This window comes from Grammomys surdaster, unplaced genomic scaffold, assembly GCF_004785775.1.
Source record: "Grammomys surdaster isolate TR1022 unplaced genomic scaffold, NIH_TR_1.0 919, whole genome shotgun sequence".
NCBI lineage: Eukaryota > Metazoa > Chordata > Mammalia > Rodentia > Muridae > Grammomys > Grammomys surdaster.
In genome coordinates, this window is record NW_021605338.1 from 887,480 (window position 1) to 907,332 (window position 19,853).

At 44.0% G+C, this 19,853-nt stretch overlaps 2 protein-coding genes across 3 annotated transcripts in view; one reads left to right on the plus strand and one right to left on the minus strand.

The window, feature by feature from the left end:
* Positions 1 to 6,062: 6,062 nt before the first annotated feature.
* Positions 6,063 to 11,894, minus strand: Alg11 (ALG11 alpha-1,2-mannosyltransferase). Of its 2 annotated transcripts, XR_003713294.1 has the most exons (5): positions 11,849 to 11,892; positions 10,717 to 10,947; positions 8,509 to 9,440; positions 7,989 to 8,088; positions 6,439 to 6,537 (listed from the first exon to the last, which is right to left on the minus strand). XR_003713294.1 is itself a non-coding variant. In XM_028782879.1 (4 exons), the coding sequence occupies exons 1-4, from the start codon at positions 11,890 to 11,892 to the stop codon at positions 6,266 to 6,268; spliced, it is 1,479 nt and encodes a 492-aa protein (XP_028638712.1). In that variant the 5' UTR covers positions 11,893 to 11,894; the 3' UTR covers positions 6,063 to 6,265. The 2 variants fall into 2 exon arrangements, 1 of the variants encoding a protein (XP_028638712.1); XM_028782879.1 differs by lacking the exon at positions 7,989 to 8,088 and having other exon boundaries at positions 6,063 to 6,537; positions 11,849 to 11,894.
* A 636-nt stretch (positions 11,895 to 12,530) lies between these two features.
* Atp7b (ATPase copper transporting beta) overlaps positions 12,531 to 19,853 on the plus strand; it is a 68,668-nt gene continuing 61,345 nt past the window's right edge. The window contains exon 1 of the mRNA XM_028782875.1: positions 12,531 to 12,627. Within this exon, the coding sequence (XP_028638708.1) occupies positions 12,544 to 12,627 (84 nt within the window). The 5' untranslated portion in view covers positions 12,531 to 12,543. The remainder of the gene's footprint in view (positions 12,628 to 19,853) is intronic.

A 19,853-nucleotide genomic window follows, 5' to 3' on the forward strand; every position in this document is an offset into this window, starting at 1 on the left:
AAACTCCAGTGAAGGTCTGGAATCTGTTTTTGGCCTGTTTAACCTGTATTGCTAAGACCAAGGTTCACCAAATGACAGTTAAAATGTGCAGGTGTGAACAATCTGTTCCCCATTGATGGGGATCCATGTCCGTAAAGAAAAACTCACTATCTTACTGATTTTACACACTGTGTCCTGACTATGCTCTTGGGGGACAACTCTGATGAATGTTGTTTTTAGCTTTAATTCCATCTATTAAACTGAAACTATTTGTTCTTATCTCCACGTCTCTGTCGTTAGAATAAAACTTATTAGAAAACAAACAGCTTTGGCTCTGTATGGCAGTTACTCCACTGGTCCTTGCTCAAATGGCAGTGAGACTGTATCAACCCTTCCACTTCCCTTCTAGGTGTCTTGTAACATTTATATAGAGTACAAGGGAACACACAACAACAGATTACTGTAATCGTCGTTTTCCAAAAGATGAGTGATCTTAGACTCTGGGGTGAGTAGAGAGTTAGAGGAACAACAACAGGAGAAGTGAGGTAAATTGCAGAGATAAGTTTTCTTCTAGAAGATTACAAAAGTTCCTATCATAGTTACGTCACAGAAGTTAACTTTTGTTTTTAAACACAGATACATTCTCATTTATTCACAACAAGGTTTTGTGATACTTTTACATACTTAAACATATATTCTGAAAGCACTAATAACACTGGTACTTGTAATTTTGCTATGATTACCCTGTACCATTCTCTGGAAATGATTACAATAGGGTCTATGGAGGCTGGGGGTACAGCTCAGAGTTAAGGTACATGCTTAACATGCATGGGAGCTTGGGTTTGCTCCCCAACACCAAGTATGTGAGATACATCTATAGCTAACTTGCTTTAAAGGCTTATAAAGAGCCAGAAAAATGGTTTAGCTTTAAGAGGATTTGTTCTTCTAGAGGATTCAGGACAACATTCCCCACTCCCCCCAAGAACCAAAGGCTACTTAATAAAATCCCCAGCACCAGAAACCTCCTTGTGAGTTGTTGGTCAGGGGAAACTAAGAAGACTTCCAAAACAATTATAGGCTGTTGCTATCATCCTTCTTGCCTCCCAGATGTTGAAGGTCAGTCCCTATTGCTGAAGACATCACACATTTTGGACACAAGACCTGTAGGAATCAAGGTGATCCGATTGAAAAGCTGAGAACTAGATTTCATAATACTAGAAGGTGCTTTGTAAGCAATCAATAGTCCTGCTCAGCTGTGATGCCGATAAACCACAATGACCAGCATGACAAGCTGTTCCTAAAGATGCAATAGTGGTACTTACATATTGATGGTAACTATTAGCTGCCGAACTGAATGTAAGGTTCCCCTTCAATTTCTCTCTCTCTCTCTCTCTCTCTCTCTCTCTCTCTCTCTCTCTCTCTCTCTCTCTCTTTTTTTTTTTTTGATAGAGACTCTCTTTATATCTCTATCTCTCTCTTTCGACAAACTCAAGACCAGGCTAGCCTCGAACTCTCAAACTCAGAGATCCACCTGCCTCTGCCTCCCAAGTGCTGGGATTAAAGGCATGCGCCACCACCACCCGGTGTAAAGTTCCCTTTCAACAGAAGGGAAATCACACCTTATTAGTGGTTATGGATTTTGAAGAAGAATGTATTACTGCCACTTCTACAAATCAGTGTATTTCCTAATGGCATTCTAAATTCTTAACTTTATAGTCATAGCTAAGTATAGTTTTCACTTCTGATTAAAGAAGCTTGTTTTTGAAGCTGATAAGAACTATCACAGAAAGCTAAATCTGGTCAACATACAGAGAACAACTGTCCATGGGGTTCCCAGTCCCAATTGATACTCCTACAACACTGATCTAAGGCTCACTGAACATTACAGAGGAGAGGGACAGAAGGATCAGGTAGTCTGCTGCAGTATTCTATCTTCTAGATAGGATGGAATCTACACCTCAAAGCATCAACAGTATGCCCAAACAAGACCTGAACAAGTAACCCCAGCAGTTGATATGTTGTAGTGGTTGGAGAAATCATACATAAAACAACCCTAGATCAGTGGTTCTGAAGCTTCCTAATGCTGCGGTCCTTCAATACCTACACTTCCTCATGATGTGGTGACCCCCGATCATAAAATTACTTCATTGCTACCTCATAACTATAACTTTGCTACTGTTATGAACTGTAGTGTAAATATCTGATATGTCACCCAAAAGGGGTTGAGAACCACTGCCTTAGATGAAGAGCTACAGGCAATTACTGAGTGCTGAGAGAATTAGCTCTCCTCAGGGATCAACCCCTAACTGGTTATCTAATACCATCCCTAAAAGCAAATACATATAAGCAACACCAAAGGGAGCCGGCAGGTTGCATTTGTATATTTATTTGCATATATATGTAGCAATAATCGTTAAATAAAAAGAGATCATGAATTCCAGAGGTAGAAGGGTGGGAGGGGAAAGAGGAAGATGATGTAAAAACATTTTAGTTGAACAAAAGCAATCACCTGACACATTCAGATACAACTTTGTATCAATAGCTCTACATCACAATTAGATAATATAAAAAGACTATAACTATACTTCACAGTTGTAGTATCACTGTAAACAGGAATGTGAACCCCCATTGCTGTGGACTCAAAACAGAACACTTGGACCACTGCGGGGGGAAATCATAATTGTAGTGGACTTAACAACCACTCAGAAGTCTCACAGAGACATAAAGATGAGCTTCAACATTTCACACAGTACCTACCTGAAATCTAGTACAAAATAAGTATCTGTAAAACCTTATTAGGAATGCTGGAAAAGAATATACACGTAAATTATATGCTTTCAATACATAAAAACAATTTCGAAAAGTTAGTATAAAAGTGTTTTTAAGAAACCAACAATTGCCGGGCAGTGGTGGCGTACGCCTTTAATCCCAGCACTTGGGAGGCAGAGGCAGGCAGATTTCTGAGTTCGAGGCCAGCCTGGTCTACAGAGAGAGTTCCAGGACAGCCAGGGCTACACAGAGAAACCCTGCCTCGAAAAATAAAAAAAAGAAAGAAAAAAGAAAAAAGAAACTGACAATCGTTTCTTCTTTCGCCATATCCCCTATTATGTTCATTCCAAGCTCTATAATGTTTAGTCCTATTATTTCGTGTGGATGGGTAAGCTGTGTGGGCGATAGACAAATTTTACCTCGGACTGGCTTTAACATAACAGAGTGGGCCAAGAGTCAGCATACCAGGCCATGATCCTGATTCTGTCATTAAACAGTTTTATGACAATAAAGTCTACTCAGTTCTTTAAATTGATTTTGTCTGTAAATAAAAATCTATTTGGTTTTGAAAGTAAAATAGAGAGTGTGTAAGGTCCCGTCCACCTTCAGTCTCTGACATCTTTGTAGACTGAATCATCTCTGACCCCAGCTGATGGTTTGCTGAGTTTCCAGTGTAGTGAATCAACAATGTAACTGGGAGTAGAGAATGAAGCTAGCTAGATTCAAACAAAGCAAAACAACAAACAACCAAAACCAGCCAACCAGCTGGGAGAGACAGTGTCTCTTTTGTATCCCTACCACAAATGTCAAACTGTGGGCAAGTCATCTAACGAGAAGGAACTGGGTATGTACGGAATGGCCAAGGTTGCCTTTACAGTCCTATCTGTGCACACATCATCACCTGGTGCTGTGCTGTGGCTCAAGCTTGCTCACACAGTACAGCCAGCTTCTTACAGAGTCACAGCCTCAGCCCCCACACACCTGCCAGTTAGGCAGACTGGAGGCCAGGTGAAATTTATACTGATGTCCAGCTACTGGCTAGGAAACCAAGAAACTACGTAGTTGTAAACAAACCTATCTGTAATAACGGGAGAGCAGAAAACCTTTACTACTGGTCGTTACTTTTGTAAAAAAAAAAAAAAAGTTGTGAAAATTGTTTTTATAGTGCTGAATTACTTGGTAAGCAGCCAATGGACCTCTATATATCATGTGTTAGGGACTGTATCTACCTCACTCACAGTGAGATCTCTAGAGGTTCAGGAAAGAGTCGTTAGTGAAATGCATATTCATTTAAAGAGAGAAAATGTGTAAGTTAGCATTATATTGTAGGCCATACTTGAAGAACTGTCTATTTTAAGAGTCTAGACAAATGTTTATAGATTGTTGTTAGGAATTATGCTGGTTTAGTAAATAGTGGTTGTTCTGTAGCACTGAATAGTTGGCTAGGTTCTCCCTTTAGTTAAGCAAGTCATATGTCCAATTTAAAGGCTGCTGGTTTTCGATGTGGTTTATAGGTGGGATGGCTGGGTAGGACTGCTGGCTGCCCCTCTCCTTTGGAAGCTTGCCTAGCCCCTTCATGCCATGAAAGTCAGCCCTGGGGCAGCAGCAACTCTCCGTGCATTTCAGGACAGCTCCAGCTTAGGGGTCTTTTGGCCTGTTTCTAAAGTACACTGTGTCTTCAGAAACTGGGATTTATTGTCCACCTCTAGGGGTAACCAATGGCAAAAGCAACAGGCTGCATGCTTTGGGGGGGTCTCTTGGACAACCCTGGTCAATAACTCAAAGGAAGCTTCTCGTGTCTGGTGTTGGGTTTTTTGTTAGGTGGTCTTTGGCTCAATGTCAGTCCAGAAAGTTCATTAAAACTATATATGTATTATTTATACACAGAAATATATATATATTTATGTATATCTATATACATTATAAACACATGGCCAGTTTCAGAAAAGCAGCTTAGCTTGATATTATCTTTTTTTTTGTTTTTTTGTTTGTTTGTTTTTCAAGACAGGCTTTCTCTGTGTAGCCCTGGCTGTCCTGGAACTCACTCTGTAGACCAGGCTGGCCTCGAACTCAGAAATCCGCTTGCTTCTGCCTCCCAAGTGCTGGGATTAAAGGCGTGCACCACCACTGCCCGGCTTGATATTGTCTTGAATGAATTGAGGCTGACTTTTAGCCTTAAGTGGGGCTGTTAAGAGAGGAGAACCCCATACAAATGAACTGTGGTGGCTATAAACAAAACCCAATTTCCACACAAACCTAGCTATGGGAAAGATTGCTGCCTGTTTTGACTTCAACATATCTGTACACACCCATGAAGAAATCAGTCCAGCCCATCTCTTGACTGATACTTTAGGAATAGGATTAGAGATGCCCGTTTGAAGTTTCTTTTTCCTTTTAAGAAATTAGTCGGTATACTTAAAAGGGTTACCCATGTTATTTTGGCACTCCTGGGGTTGAGGTAAAGTAGCTCAGGGGTTAGAACACTTATGTACCATGAGCATGGCTCTAGTTCAATCTCTAACCCTAAACCTACCCCTCAAACAGGATATTTATTTACTTTTTTCCCCCTCAAACAGAATTTTATCCAAAAGTTTAAGAATACCTGTTCGAGTGCCAGTGATAAGCTGCTGTTTCTTTCAGCACTCCCCTTTCCTCTGGACGGAAGTCTGTCTGAGATGGGCTCAGCGCACTCTGTGGTGATTGCATATGCTCCCTGCTCTTCCTTACAGTCTGAGGCTCTACATGGTACTCCGGCATCATAAAACAGATTAAACCCCACAAGTCTTAGTTTATGTTTCCCAAGCGAAAGTGCTTTGAAAAGCAAGATCTGGGGCTTAGGATGCAGCTCAGCTGACAGAGTGCTTGTCTAGACTACAGGAGCCCTGGGCTCCATCACCAGCACTGCATGCACTGGTGCATCCTGGGAGGTGGAGGCAGGAGCACTCAAGGATTAAGACAAAGAAAAGATTAAATTAAAAGATGCATGAGATATGAAAATTTGATTGGTAAATTTTTCTTTGAGGTTTATACTGTTCAGACTGAGACCAAACAGTAGAATCTATACATTAAAGCTACATGAAGCTGTGTGTAGTGACACACCTTTAGTCCCAGCACTTGGGAGACAGGCGGGTGGATCTCTATGAGTTCAAGGCCAGCCTGGTCTACAGAGTGAGTTCTAGAACAGCCAAGGCTATAGAGAGAAACCCTGTCTCAAAAAAGCAAAAGAAAAAAAACCTATTTGAGATTACTTTTTCCATAGATTAATTCTGCCATTTTGTTAAATTTTGCCTTTTCTATACAAATATTGTTGAGAATATTGCTCAGGCTGCTTTTATTACAATAAAGAATAAATTTAGAAAATATTTACATGTGAAGGTGTTTCCAAATGAAGCACTTCCTTTTACTCTTGGTGCTGGAGATGGAACTTGGGACTTGCACACACCAGGCATAGGCTCTCCCACTATCTATAGCTCCAGCTCCACTCTGGAGAAACTATCTGGACTGTGCAGATTGGGCATTAAGTAAGTAACTTCTCCACAGAACACAGGAATGCTACTTCAAACTCCTGGTCGGAAAATCTGCTTATAGATGCTCGAGCATTTTTCCTGATTTGAAGTCTCTTTTCTGCAGACAGAGAAAGAATATGAGCCATGGTCTCAGCGTAGCCTTCTTCACTCTCAGCCAGGAATCCAGTTATTTGTCCCTCATGAGGAATGACAATGTCCAGCTTTGGGCCTCCTGAATTGTGTGCGAGGATAATTGTACCAGCTGCCATACACTCAACAACTCCTGAGAAAGAAAACAAACAGAAACCACAGACCTCTTAAGTTTTGATGAACATAAATGAACCTTCAAAAATTCTGAGTCCCATGAAACACTTAAGTATTTTGGGGTCTAGAAATGTGCTTATTTAAATGATACAAAATAAAATGATGTTGTGGTTTTGTGTGTGTGTCTGCCTGTGAATGGGCTGTGGGAGCCACGAGTTGACTTCGGCTTGCTCTGCCGCTCTCCACTCCTTGTGGAGACACTCACTGATTTGGATCTGACTGGCTGTCAATGAGCTAAAGATGCTCTGGACCCGCTGATCTCAACCTGTGGGTTACAGTCCCTCTGGATTAAAGGACTCTTTCACAGGGGTGGCCTAAGATCATCAGAAAACATATATTTCACGTTATGATTCATAATAGTAGCAAAATAATAGTTATGATGTAGCAACAAAAATAATTTTATGGCTGGTGGGGGTCACCATGTCATGAGAAGGGTCACAGCACTAGGAGGGTTGAGAACTACTGCCCTAAACTCTCCAGCACTTTCACCAGCAGAGGTGGTGGGGGTCATAGGTATGCTGCCACAGCTGCCTTTTCCATGGGTGCTGGGATCGACCCAGGTCCTCCTGCTGCAGTGAGCACTTTAACAGTGCGTCAGCTCCCCAGCACTTACTCATGCTCTTGAGTCCCTAGATGGAACCTACAGAAATGTCCTGTAAAGTCAGTACACTGGGGCTGAGGGTATAGCTCAGTGGGTAGAGTGCCTAGCGTGCACGAACTCCTGGGTTTGAACCTTAGCACCACATAAAACTACATATGATGGTATACACCTATAATCCCAGCCGCTGGGAGGGAGATGCAGGAAGATTAAGAGTTCCAGGTCATCACAGTTACACAGGAAGTTTGAGGCCTGACTGGACTATGTGAGACCCTGTCTCAAAGAAGGGAAAGATCAATACACCACACAAAGTAGAGCTATAGACACCATTGCCAGGATGACTAAAGATGAGTAAGTATTAGAAACAAGAGGAAGAAAACACCAAAAGTAAAGTTTTAGGAGGCCCAATAAGAGCAGCAGATAAAAGTGTAACCGGCCTTAGAGAACTAAGGAGTGCTGCAGCTCAGAGGCGCACAGCGGCCTCAACTGTGTGCAGGTGAACTGGGTAAGTTTTGGTATCGCCTGTCAAATGACGTGCATGAAGGTGCACAGGACGCGCCCCAGCCCCCAGCCGTTTCTAGCTGTGCTCTTCTTTCACGTCCTCAGAAGCAGACCCCCACCTACCACACTTTCACCTTTGCTTCCTGTTCTCTTTCCACATTGCTTGCCCTAGGTCACTGATAACCCTTCCTTTCCCCAGTGGCAGCCTGGGGCCCAGCTGCCCTTTCTTGTCGTCACCAAATACCAGCTCCATGTTTCCAAAGCACACTCCACAACCGTTTTCTGCAGCCCCCTTTCTTCTGTCTGCTCACCTGCTCCTGCTCAGCTCTTTCCTGAGGCTCCTCTGGCTCGAACTCTCCCCATCTTCGCCACATCTGTAGCTGCCTGTGTCACTCTAGTAGTCAGGGTTCTCTAAAGGAACGAACTGATAGACTAAGTAGAGGCTTCCACAACAATACAATTTTATCAAAACGACTATAGTGTTTTGAAGGAGAATGTTTCTCATAAGCTCATATATTTGAATATGTGGTTTCCAGTTGGTGGAATTGTTTGTGAAGGATTAGGTGTGACCTAGCTGATGTTTCAAAAGACTCACACCATTCTCTGTGCATTTTTCTCTGACTCCAGCTTGTAGATCATGATGTAAGTTTTCAGCCACCATGTCTTTGCGCTGCTACGATGGACTCTAACCCTGTGAAACCATAAGCTCCCAATTTTTCTTTCCTAAGTCGCCTTGGTCATATTTGTCACAGCAACAGAAGTGTACTTAGGACCTTACGCACATCTTGCTGTATCATCAAACAACTTGTTAAAAAACAAAACAACACTCACCAATCCCAAAATGCTCATTCCACATGGTATGCAGACCGACTGTTGCTTCAGACAAGTAATTCTTCAATTCATTGAATGAAATGTTTATTTTAAATTCCACATTTTCTTGAACTCCCAAATTCTCAGATAGTCTTCTTAGTTGGTTTACTCTGAACTCGTCATCTTTGTTGCGACATCCTCCAATAAGGACAAGTTTAAGAGAATGGCCGGACTCAGCTGCCTTCTCACTTAGCAATTTAGCAAAGGCTTTGATCTGCAAAGCATGATTCTTTTCAGGCCTGAATTGGCCAATGGAAACCAGCAAATGCCCTGGGGTCACCTTTTTCTCATGTAAAGGGATGTCCAGAAATGTCTGCACATCACAAGGTGGATAAACAACATTAGTGCAATGGCCAACTTTCCACAGTGAGAGAATATGGTTTAGTGTCCAAGAAGAATTAACCATGACTACGTCACTGCAAGACCCAACCAGGCCATAAATAAAAGCAAATAAGTAGTAATAGATGAGCTTTGCTTTGCTGAGAAGAGCACTTCTGCTAATGAAAGCCGCATTATTAAACCCAGGATTTTGATTCTTCACTACAGACAGCATGTCAGTGCTGATAGTGGGATAGTGAACATAGCTTCCGACTCGGCAACCTCCCAGATATTTGAACAGAGGGAGTGTGAAGGCATATCCCATTGAATCGATGTAAACATCAGGAACACGCTGCATCAGAGCTTCCCAGCCAAGAAGAACGGAGCCAAGACTTTGGCCTAGCAATGTGAAGTGAGGATAGCGAGAATCTTCCACAAGGTAGCGTTTCCTTAAGAAAACAAACTGTACTGGGTGAACCAACTTGATGTTAAACCTTCTGAAAGCACCTTCTAGTATCTGTTGACCACTGACATTAATGTCACCAGTATACACAACATAAACTGCTTCAGGATACCTGAAATAAAATGTCATTAATTTGGGTTAAAATTAAGCCAAATATTTAAATTTCCTTATAATCATAAGCATATGTATTTTTATACTAAAAATGTTTTCTACCATTTTTCATTTACTGAATTTAAACTAACTCATCCCTCCTCTGGGTTTCTACTCTTAATCTTTCAAAGGACACCCTGTGCTGTGTTTTGACGGTTACCTGCAAATTTGTCTGTTGAAATCTAATCTCTAGTAGAGGGGCATTAGAAGGAAAGGGACTGATAATGGGGAAACAGGACTTGTGCCTTCTTGTGCATTTGTCATATACACTTTACCCCTGGGCTCCATTCAGACCCTCTGTGGTACCTTGTGGCAGGACTAAAGGAGTCGATTCACCCCACTACCACATGAGCAGCTATGTATGAGGCGCCAAGTGAACCACATCCTATGGCTCTTGACTGTGGATTCCCAACCTCTGGAACTATGAGCGATAACTTTCTCTTGTCTATAAACTATCCAGCTGAAGGTATTTTGTTACAGTTAGCTGATGAGACTAAGATGTCATGTCTAACTATTTGCCATTCCTTCTCTTATGGGTTTTAAATGGAACAAACACCAACAGAAATTTCTGACATATTAATGAGAGGTTTGCATTTTTAGGACGTATTAAAAAATTTCATTTTAAGGATTTCAGCTGTAGGGCACTTGTGTAATGTACACAGGTCCTGAGTTCAACCTTTAGCATCACAAAAACCAAATGGGTGGGGACCCTTATTTTAATAGTTCTTCCTATAAATTGTTAATGAAATAAAACAGAAAACTAAGATTCATTAAAGTTGTCTTGAGATAGGGTCATCATTCTATTTAAGGTTTATTTTTATTTATGTGTATTCTATGTGACTGTGTGAGTATAGGCCATACGTATGTAGGTACCTCTGGAAGGCAGACGCAGGTGTTAGATCCCTTAGGGCTACAGTCACAGGCAGTTAACAAGCTTCTGATCTGGGTGCGGAGAACTGACCCCAGGTCCTCTGGAAGAGCACCAGGCACTATGAACTGCTAAGCTACCCTCCAGGCCCTGACAGAATTGTAACTTTAAAGCATTACTTAGAATTCTCCCCTCTCATTTGTTAACAACTCCCCTCCCCAAACATGTAAACTACACAATGAAGTGTGACTGGCTGGGGACAGTTAATCGCATTCCATGGAACACTGAAGTCTGTGTAAACTAAAATTTAGTATGATCTTAGGAGGCAAGCAGCAGCACAGCGTTTTAGCTAAGAAAGATGCATACCTACTTTTTCTGCAGGGCTCTCAAAGCACACCACAGAACTCTCTCTCCTCCGCCGCCTGCATTGCAGTATGGGTGGAAAAACGCAACCACCATTTGATCTTTTCCATTTTTGCTGGTTGACACTGACTTTTTCTTTCTCTGTAGATGTCGCCTGATAGCCCAAAGGCCAATGACCAAAAATACACACAAAACTCCACATATAATTAGTCCAGGAAAGAAGAGTGAATAAAAAAATCTGAAATAAATAAAAGGTGAAAATCAACCTGTTGTTAATTTAAAAAGTCAGCTACAAATTAAGGTTCACTTTTTACATATTTGCTTAATATTAAGTTCTGTCACTCATAAGTTTGATAAAATATCCAATTTTTTTTTTCCCTTAGTGGTGGTGATTCAGGGACTCATGGATGTCAGGTAAACACTTGATTCCTAGCCAATATATACCCACATTTAAAGAAAGGTAACTGTAATCCAAAGCTATGGATTACCCACCAATCATCATTATAATGCAAAAAGCCAGCCATTACAATGTACACAGTACAGAGCTGGCAGCATTCCATTTAGCAGGAAAAGGCCAAGAAGGTGCTAGAACAAACTAACCTATTCATAATTTTAGCCATCACTACAGAACTTGAAGCAGAAAGTACAGAAATGGAAGATGCAATACAAACTTTGGCAAGAATCCACTGCTCTTCAGAACGCTATTACGCTAGCTCTAAATTTTCAACCTGGACAAAAATACATATGAACTTAGGTAGGCCTTCATAAGACAGGGACAACTTTTGGAACACGGAACTATTACCAGAGTAGTCACCGCTGGTTAACATTCCTGTTTATTTCTATTAACTTTTGTAACTCTTACATAAGAAACGATACGTATCTTAAAAACAACACATTTACAACTTTAAACATCAACCAGGAAAGAATAAATCAACAGATCGTCAAGAAGCAGAGAATCAACCAACTGGTTTTACCAAGCAGCAGGTAACCGGTAAGGAAACGGCTGATCGGCCAGTAGCGAGGCATGCGAAACAACTGAGGTAAACTGAGGCATGAAAAAGAAAGCTCTTCTACAGACTTTATCTGGACTGCCCCAAGACCCTCCACGCCCTCGCGAGCTCAGGCCACCAGCTCCTTACCGCAGCACTGAGTACACGCACCAGCTCCCTGTGTCCGCCGCCATCTTACCCCACCCTCACCCTCCCAGCCCGGAAGCGCTTGCCTGTTCTTGTATTCTATTGGCTCCTGAGGAAGCGTGCGCTGTTAGCCACGCCCCCTGCTTACACGCCTTCCTGCGGGTTGCCAAATAGCCGCTTCCCATAGGCGGGGCGCACACGGGCCCATCTCACTTGGGCCACGCCAGTGCGGTGGCGGCTGGGGGGCGTGGCTTGTGATGGAGCGCCGGCTCTCCCGCCCCTCCCACCCCGCTCCCCCCTCCGGTCTGGAAGCCCCCTTGCGGGCGCCCCGCCCCGCCCCCACCACGGCGCCGGCAGCCGGTTGGGACCCAATGGGAGGTCCGGGCGGGCGGCGAGCTAATCTCCCAGTACAGAGTCCGCTCTTTCCGTGGTGTCGGCGAGTCCCCAGCGGCCGCAGTAGCCGGGCGCAGGGTGGAGAGGGGGCTGCGCAGGAGCGAGAGCCCTGGGACTGTGGTCCCCGCTGCACCCTATCCGCAGCGCATCGCGGACCTCGCTGTCCCGAGTCCGCGGCGCCGGGGCTGGGAGATCTGAGCCCTGAGTTCTCCAGGAACCACGGATGCGCGTCTTCGCGCCTCCTCTCTCTGGCTTGTAAAGTCGTTCTTCCCTCCCCCGCGACCAGGTGACCTTTGGGCTCGGGGATGGATCCCAGGAAGAAGTTGGCGTTTGTGGGGACGATGCCCGAACAGGAGAGACAGGTCACAGCCAAAGAGGCCAGTCGGAAAGTAAGTTTCCTTTCCCTGACCGCAGCGTGGACGCACCTGCCCGAAGCGCTTTTCTCCTCGGTTCCTCCAGTACTCTTGACTGAGGACATGAACCCCCGAGAAGGGAGTACCCGGGAGGAAAGCCCTCTAGATCAAGGGTGTCACTAGCCCTCTGGTGTTCAACCATCTCCAGCCCAGCACTTTCCCCGGTTCTTATTAAAGAGCTCTTGAGCGTGGGGTTGCTCTTCGTTGCGCCTAGGAGTGCTAATGCCTCGCTAATGCCTGGCTTAATGCCTGACTCTTCAAAAGGTCTACGTCCACGTCCTGTAGTTTAAAGACGTTCATTTTAATAATACAGGAGGTTAATTCATGCAGCCTCTTAAAGATGCAAACAGCATAGAATATTTAAACACGGAAACCAGGTCTGTTTTTCTTTCTCTTCATGTGCGTTTCCAATCAGCAAATACTTAACTGAACTTGTATAGGTCACAGGCATACAATGAATTCTTGAAGATTTGCGCATTGCTTTAAAATATTTTTGTCTTGCTTAATTGAAAACACGTTTTGTATTCTCGGACTTTTTTTCACTTAGCTATATTTTGGAGAGTGTTTCACAGAGTGTCATAAGGTGTCTCCATAGTCTGTTGATGGTTCCTTCGTGGAGTGGTCATAGTGATTGCTTCCTTTCTCCCCCTGTTGACATGATCTTTGCACTTGAATTGTTTAAGTGTGCCTGTGTGTGTGTGTGTTATGGAGGTTAGGGGCATCTTGCTGGACTTAGTGCTCATTTTCCATGTGTGTCCTGGAGACTGAACTCAGGTCATCAGGCTTAAAAGCAAGTCCCTTTACTCACTGAGTCATCTTGCCTTACTTGTATTTGAATTTTTTTAAAAAAAAGGATTTATTTATTTATTTATTTATTTATCTATCTATTTATTTATTATGTATAAGGGAAAGAAGGGAGGGAGAGAGAATCTAGGTGTCTCGAGAGGTAAGCAGAAGACGTTGTTCAGGAGTTGGTTTTCCCTCCTTTCAGCAAACAGGTCCACAGGCTTCATGACGGTTCCTCCACCCACCAAGCCATTCAGCTGGTCTTATGCTTGGTTATTAATATCGAATTTAATACTGGAAGTATTTCTTTAGGTCTGGATTGCTGGGCTGGAGCTTGCTCCTTTTATACAGGTCTCTTAAATTAATTAATCCAGTGATTTTTATCGAGCGTCCCTTGTTTGTGAAATTCATTTAGACTCTGGTGTGTAGACATGAAAGCAATGTAGGGTAACGGATGGGCAGGGGGAGAGGTTGCTGAGTAGGTAATTTTTAGAGTGTGAAGACAGCCCACATGGGGTAGGGAGTGGCCAGAGCAGAGATTGAGATGAGTCCTATCTTTTGCAGTGTCCCCCTGAGAGTGTAAAGTCTTTATCTAATCAGGTCAAATTTAAGACCAGTTGGTTAACTGCTCTGGCTCATGTTGGTCACACCCACTTCTGAGTTACACTGATAATGGCCTTAGGCAAAGTCACTGAACCTATTATGCACATGACGTTGTTGTATTAGTTTATACTCCTGTGTGTTCACCCTCTCATTCAATTCTCACGACCTATGCTGCTTTGTCTTTATTCCGTTTTTGCAGTGCAGGAAAGCAAATCCATGGTCTTGTGCTCATGAGTGCTTTGATATAGATTTCTGTTTTAACTTTGTGCTCAGGACCAACTTAGGGCCTCTAGCATTCTGCTAGTGACTATGTCCCCAGTTCCAGCCTGATATTAACTATTATCATTCTATTGCCGCTTCATCCTTGTTGTTGTTCAGCACGTGCTTTTTTTGGATATTGTTCCGGAAATGCTAAGGTCTGAGGATCCAGCTATGACATTTTGTTTTTGTTTTTGTTTTTGTTTTTTGAGACAGAGTTTCTCTGTATAGCCCTGGCTGTCCTGGAACTCACTCTGTAGACCAGGCTAGCCTTGAACTCAGAAATTCACCTGCCTCTGCCTCCCAAGTGGCATAGGAGTGTGATTGTAAACAGCAGGGAAGGTGTCGTGGGCACAGAAGTCCTTTACTCACAGAGAACCAGAGAAGTTAACTGAGCTGGGGTGTCTCCTCAGTGGGGGAAATAAAAATCAAATACCTTCATTCCATCCAGAAAGCTGAGAGTCGATTTTGTCAATGACCCAGTGACCTATTTGCTATCTGTGGAGGCAGACTCACCTACCTTTTACTGTGGGGCAGACCTCACCTAAATTCCTTAGAATGATTACTCCAGACTCTTCTTTCCCTAGACCATTACCCACCTGTAGGGGAGATGTCAGGAGTACTTTATGACCTGCTGACCTCTACTGTCCTGTGAAACCATACTAGATTCTAGGCCTTTTAGCTATAGAATTGGTCTTTGTGGTCCCATGTAGTTTGCAAAGAAATTTCTATGTAGTCACACTTTAAGCTTTACTGTGCACCTGGATTGAGATGATTGTTGCCTGGAAACCTTTACCAAAGTTGTGCTTTAAATATTCTGGCTGTGAGCTGCCTGGCATTAGACTCCCTGAAGTCTGATCCAGGTTGGCGAAGTCATTCTAAACCAGGTCTTTATTCTCATGTCTTTGTGGGTTCGATTCCCCTCCTGGACGTTGGAGGGTCCTCTTCAGGTAAGGGGATGGGGAGGGATAAGGAATGATAAGGATGATTCTGTTTTAGTGGATGATCAGAGGAGACGTCCAGGGCAAATTCCCACTGGACTAGAGATCGCAGAGGTTCAGATTTCAGGGAAGCTTTCTGAGCTGCCAAAGTGTCCAAGTCCTTAGGCACAAGTTTGATAATAGGAATCGGTATTTGATCTTTGTCCTGGCTTCCTGAAACTTGAGATTTCTTCATTCAGAGTGAGAGGAGAGTGTTTTATTGTCCACAAGAAGAGCCCTTCAGCCTCACTGGGGTCTGTTAAGAGGCAGGCCTCAATGTGCTTTATAACTGGGTCTGGTCACCGGAGAAACCATCCACGTGGTTTGGGTGTTGGGACTTTCAGCGTCCCCCTCCCCCCACCTTCTTAGGGGGTGAAGGGACAGGATTAATCACAAATGACTCATGATTTTATCAACCCTGTCTACCAAGCAGAACCTCCATAAAACCCCTGAAGGATGAGCTTGTGGAGTTTCTAGGAAGTGAACCTTGTGAAGATCCTGGGTGTGTGTGGATGGTCTGTCTACAGAAGGCATAGCACCTCTGGGAACCGATTCTCTCTTCCTTTGCTCTGTGCGTCTCCCCCACTTGGCTGTTTTTGCATTGTGTCCTTAATACTGCATTTCTGTGAGCTGCTATAGTGAATTATCCATCTTAAGGTCATGCAAGACCCCAACTTACAGCAGGTCATTCAGGTGCACCTGCTAGAATTAAGAGACTCTTACATGGCCAGCCCGGTGCCCCAGGATCTATGCTAACTTCAGGCACTGTTAGAACTGTGAAAGGTATCCAGGCTGTGTTGGTGTGGAAACTCACGAAGAAGTTAAATAACTCACTCAAGGTAGCTTGTTAATAAGAGGAAATTTAGTAGTATTTGGTCCCAGGTCAGCCTGATTAGCTTTCTCAAAATCATGGTCTTTGGGACTTTACGATACTTGATCATACCATCTGGGGTTACTGAACTAATGAATTTGGCTTAATTTTTCGACTCAGTGATGCTTAAACACAGGGACCAGACTTACAATATTTAAAATATACAGTGTGCTTTCCAAGTACAGAGTGAGTTGTTTAGCCCCTACCACAGAGGCTAGGGAAGTCCAAGCAATAGCATAGGTTGTTGTTAGCTCTTAAGTTCTGGGTATATTGAAGAGAGTGTGAACTATATGTAATAATGTGGTTCTTTTTCCGAGATGGAAGGGTCTTGCTGTGTAGTGCTGGCTAGCCCACTACTTACTGTGTAGCCCAGGCTGATCTACAACAGTCTTCCTTCCCAGTGCTGGAATTACAGGCATTAAGTTACTACAGTCTGCTTCTTTCTTTTCTGTAGCATGTAAAGGCACTTTTCAGTTGTCTAAGAATGAATAATTACAGCATTATTTCACTCTCTGTGTTTTTATGCAGGGGGTTCTCTATGGGGCAGTAATGACCAGGTGATGTAGATACTTCAGTGCCCAACTTACAGGTGTGTGTTACCAAGCCTGGCTTTTTATTTTGTTGTTGTTGTTGTTCTTCTTCTTCTTCTTCTTCTCCTTCTCCTTCTCCTTCTCCTTCTCCTTCTCCTTCTCCTTCTTCACAGCTTTATTTTCTTTTATTTATTTTTTTATGTGTATGAGTGTTTTTGCTTGCATAAATATCTGTGCACCATATTAGGTGTCTAGTGTCCAGGAGTGTAGCAGATCTCCTGGAACTGGAGTTAAATCAAACCCGAGTCCTCTGGAAGAGCAGCCAGTGCTCTTAATCACTGAGCCAGCTCTGCAGCCCTGTGGCTGGATTTTAAATGCCTTACTGATAATCATTTCAGTTTGAATCAGAAGGGAGGCCACAGTGGTGACATGGTGGCTGCTCACCCACAACCACTGTATAAGGTGTCACCTTGGCCAGGTGACTTGATAATGTCCTGATATACACAAGAAAAGAACATTGCCAGGTGAAGCTCTGACAATGCCCCTTCCCCCTCCCTCCCTCCCTCCTTTGTGATGTTGGGGATGGACCTCTGCCTTGTTTGTATGTACTGTCTATACTCACACCCCTTGGTTTTTGTTTTTAAAACTAAGTTAAAAGAAGAAAGTAGCAGATGGAAGGGATACTGGAGGAGTAAAGCAGAGAAGCTTTATTTTTCTTTGAGTTTGGCTGGGGCACATCTAGTGCTGTGATATACGCAGTGACCAAAAGCAACTTGGGGAGGAAGGATGTATTTCAAATTACAGTTCCACATTCCACCTGTCAGAGGGAAGTCAGGACAGGAACTCAAACTGGGCAGGAACCTGGAGGCAGGAGCTGATGCAGAGGCCATGGAGGGGTGCTGTCAGTTGACATGAGACTTGCTCCTCATGGCTTTGTTCAGCCTGCTTTCTTATATCATCCAATATACCTGCGCGCCACTCCCTATGGCATGGACTCAACCATATCAATCATTAATTTAAAAACTGCCTCCACAAGCTTGCCATAATTGAGGTTTCCTCTTCCAGAATGGCTCTAGCCTGTGTCAAGTTGACATAAAAACTAGCCAGGTCAAGATGGAGCCCAGGGCCTGTGTTTGCACACAGAGCTATACCCAGCAGTCAAATAATGACCAGAGATTGTGAAATCTGCCCTTTCAGAATGTAAGTTTTGCTGGTTGTCAAAACTCCAGCGACTGAGTAGCTGGCTGCACTAGCAGCGTGTTCCTTATCTCAGCTGTCCCTCTGACTTGCACTTTACCCATCCAGTCATGATCTTACAGGTTGTCACTGCTCCTAGGAGGGGCCTGGGCTCAGTCTAGTTTTTTCTTACTCGTAGAAAATTGGTACTGCTAGGTGTGCTGTCTTTAACTTTTCTTCCTGGCTTTACCCCCTCTCCCCTAACCCTCAGTTGTTATTTAGATCTATAACTTGAGTTTTTTTTCTCCCTTTCCTTTTTCTTCAAGGCCAGGTCCTGATCTGTAGGCTAGGCTGGCCTTGAACTCCCAGTCCTTCCACCTCATCCACCTACGTGTCACCGAGCTGTACAAGCCACTTTTTCTCCTTTTGGAGAAAGGATACATCCAGCTTCTTTTCAAGGTCATACTCTTTGCAAATACCTTTGACCTTCTTCTCTACCTGTCTGGAATCTTGAGGTCCTGTTCCCCTCTTCACCTCCACCTCTCTCTGTGCACGCAGCCATCCACCAAGCTTTTATTCTGACGCCACTCCTGTTGCCTCCTGCCCTGCCCTAGCCGTCGTACCTCTTTCCCTAACGGAAAGATCCCCCTGCATCTCCCTGTTTCCACTCTTTGACCACGTTGCATTTTTCTCATTACTTTGTCAGTTTATCGGCTATGAAAGAAATACATATAATCATGTATATCCAGTTATAAAATGTAATAATAAGTTACACCTCTGTACCTCACCTGACCTAAGAAGAAGAATGAAGGGTTGAGGGAGCCAGAGGGAAGGCCCGGGAACACCACAAGAAGAGTTGCAGAGTCAACTAACCTGGGCCCATGGGGGCTCCCAGAGACTGAACCACCAACCAAAGAACGCGTGTAGTCTGTACCTAACACATAGGTAGCAGGTGTGCAGCTTGGTCTTCATGTGTGTCCCAGACAACTGGAGCTGAGGCTATCTGTGACTCTGTTGCCTGTCTTTGGCTCCCTTTCTCCTAGCTGGGCTGCCTTGTCTGTCCTCGGAGCGGATGCTCCTAGTCCTGCAGTGACTTGATGTGTCAGGGCAGGATACCCATGGGGGTGGGGGGCTTCACCTTCTCCTCAGAGAAGGGGGGGTTGGAATTGAGGGGAGAGAATGTGGAAGGGGGACACTTAGAGAAGGGGAGGGAGGGGGCTGCAACTGAGATGTAATGCGAATAAATAAATACATTCATGAAAAAAGAAAAAGAATATTGGGGCTGAGGAGGGTAAGAGCACTTGGGCAAGCCTGAAGACCTGAGTTTGAATTCTCAGCACCCATGTGGAAAGCTGGACATGGCAGTGCTTGCCTGTTATCCCAGCATTGTGGGAGATCATTGTGGGAGGTGGGAACAGAAACAGGCTGATAGGAACTAGCTCATCAGCCAGCCTAGCTAAAGCAGCTAGCTTCCATTTCAGTGAGAGATCATGGTTTAAAGGAGAAGGTGGAGAGTGACAGAGGAAAACCTCCTGTGTCCTCTTCTGCTCTCCACATGTGCACCCATGGGTACATGCACCTGCACACTCGTATGCATGGATGCGTGTATCTGCACACTCATAGGAATGCATGCACCTGCATACTCACACGTGGATACATGCAAATGCACACTCACACACATGGGTGCATGCACCTGCACAGTCACATATGGATGTATATACCTGCACACTCACACACATGGGTGCATATACCTGCACACTCACACACATGGATGCATACATTTGCACACTCACACACATAGATGCATGCACCTGCACACTCACATATGGTTGCATATACCTGCACACTCACACACATGGGTGCATATACCTACACAGTCACACACATGGGTGCATGCACCTGCACAGTCACATATGGATGTATATACCTGCACACTCACACACATGGGTGCATATACCTGCACACACACACATGGATGTATATACCTGCACACTCACA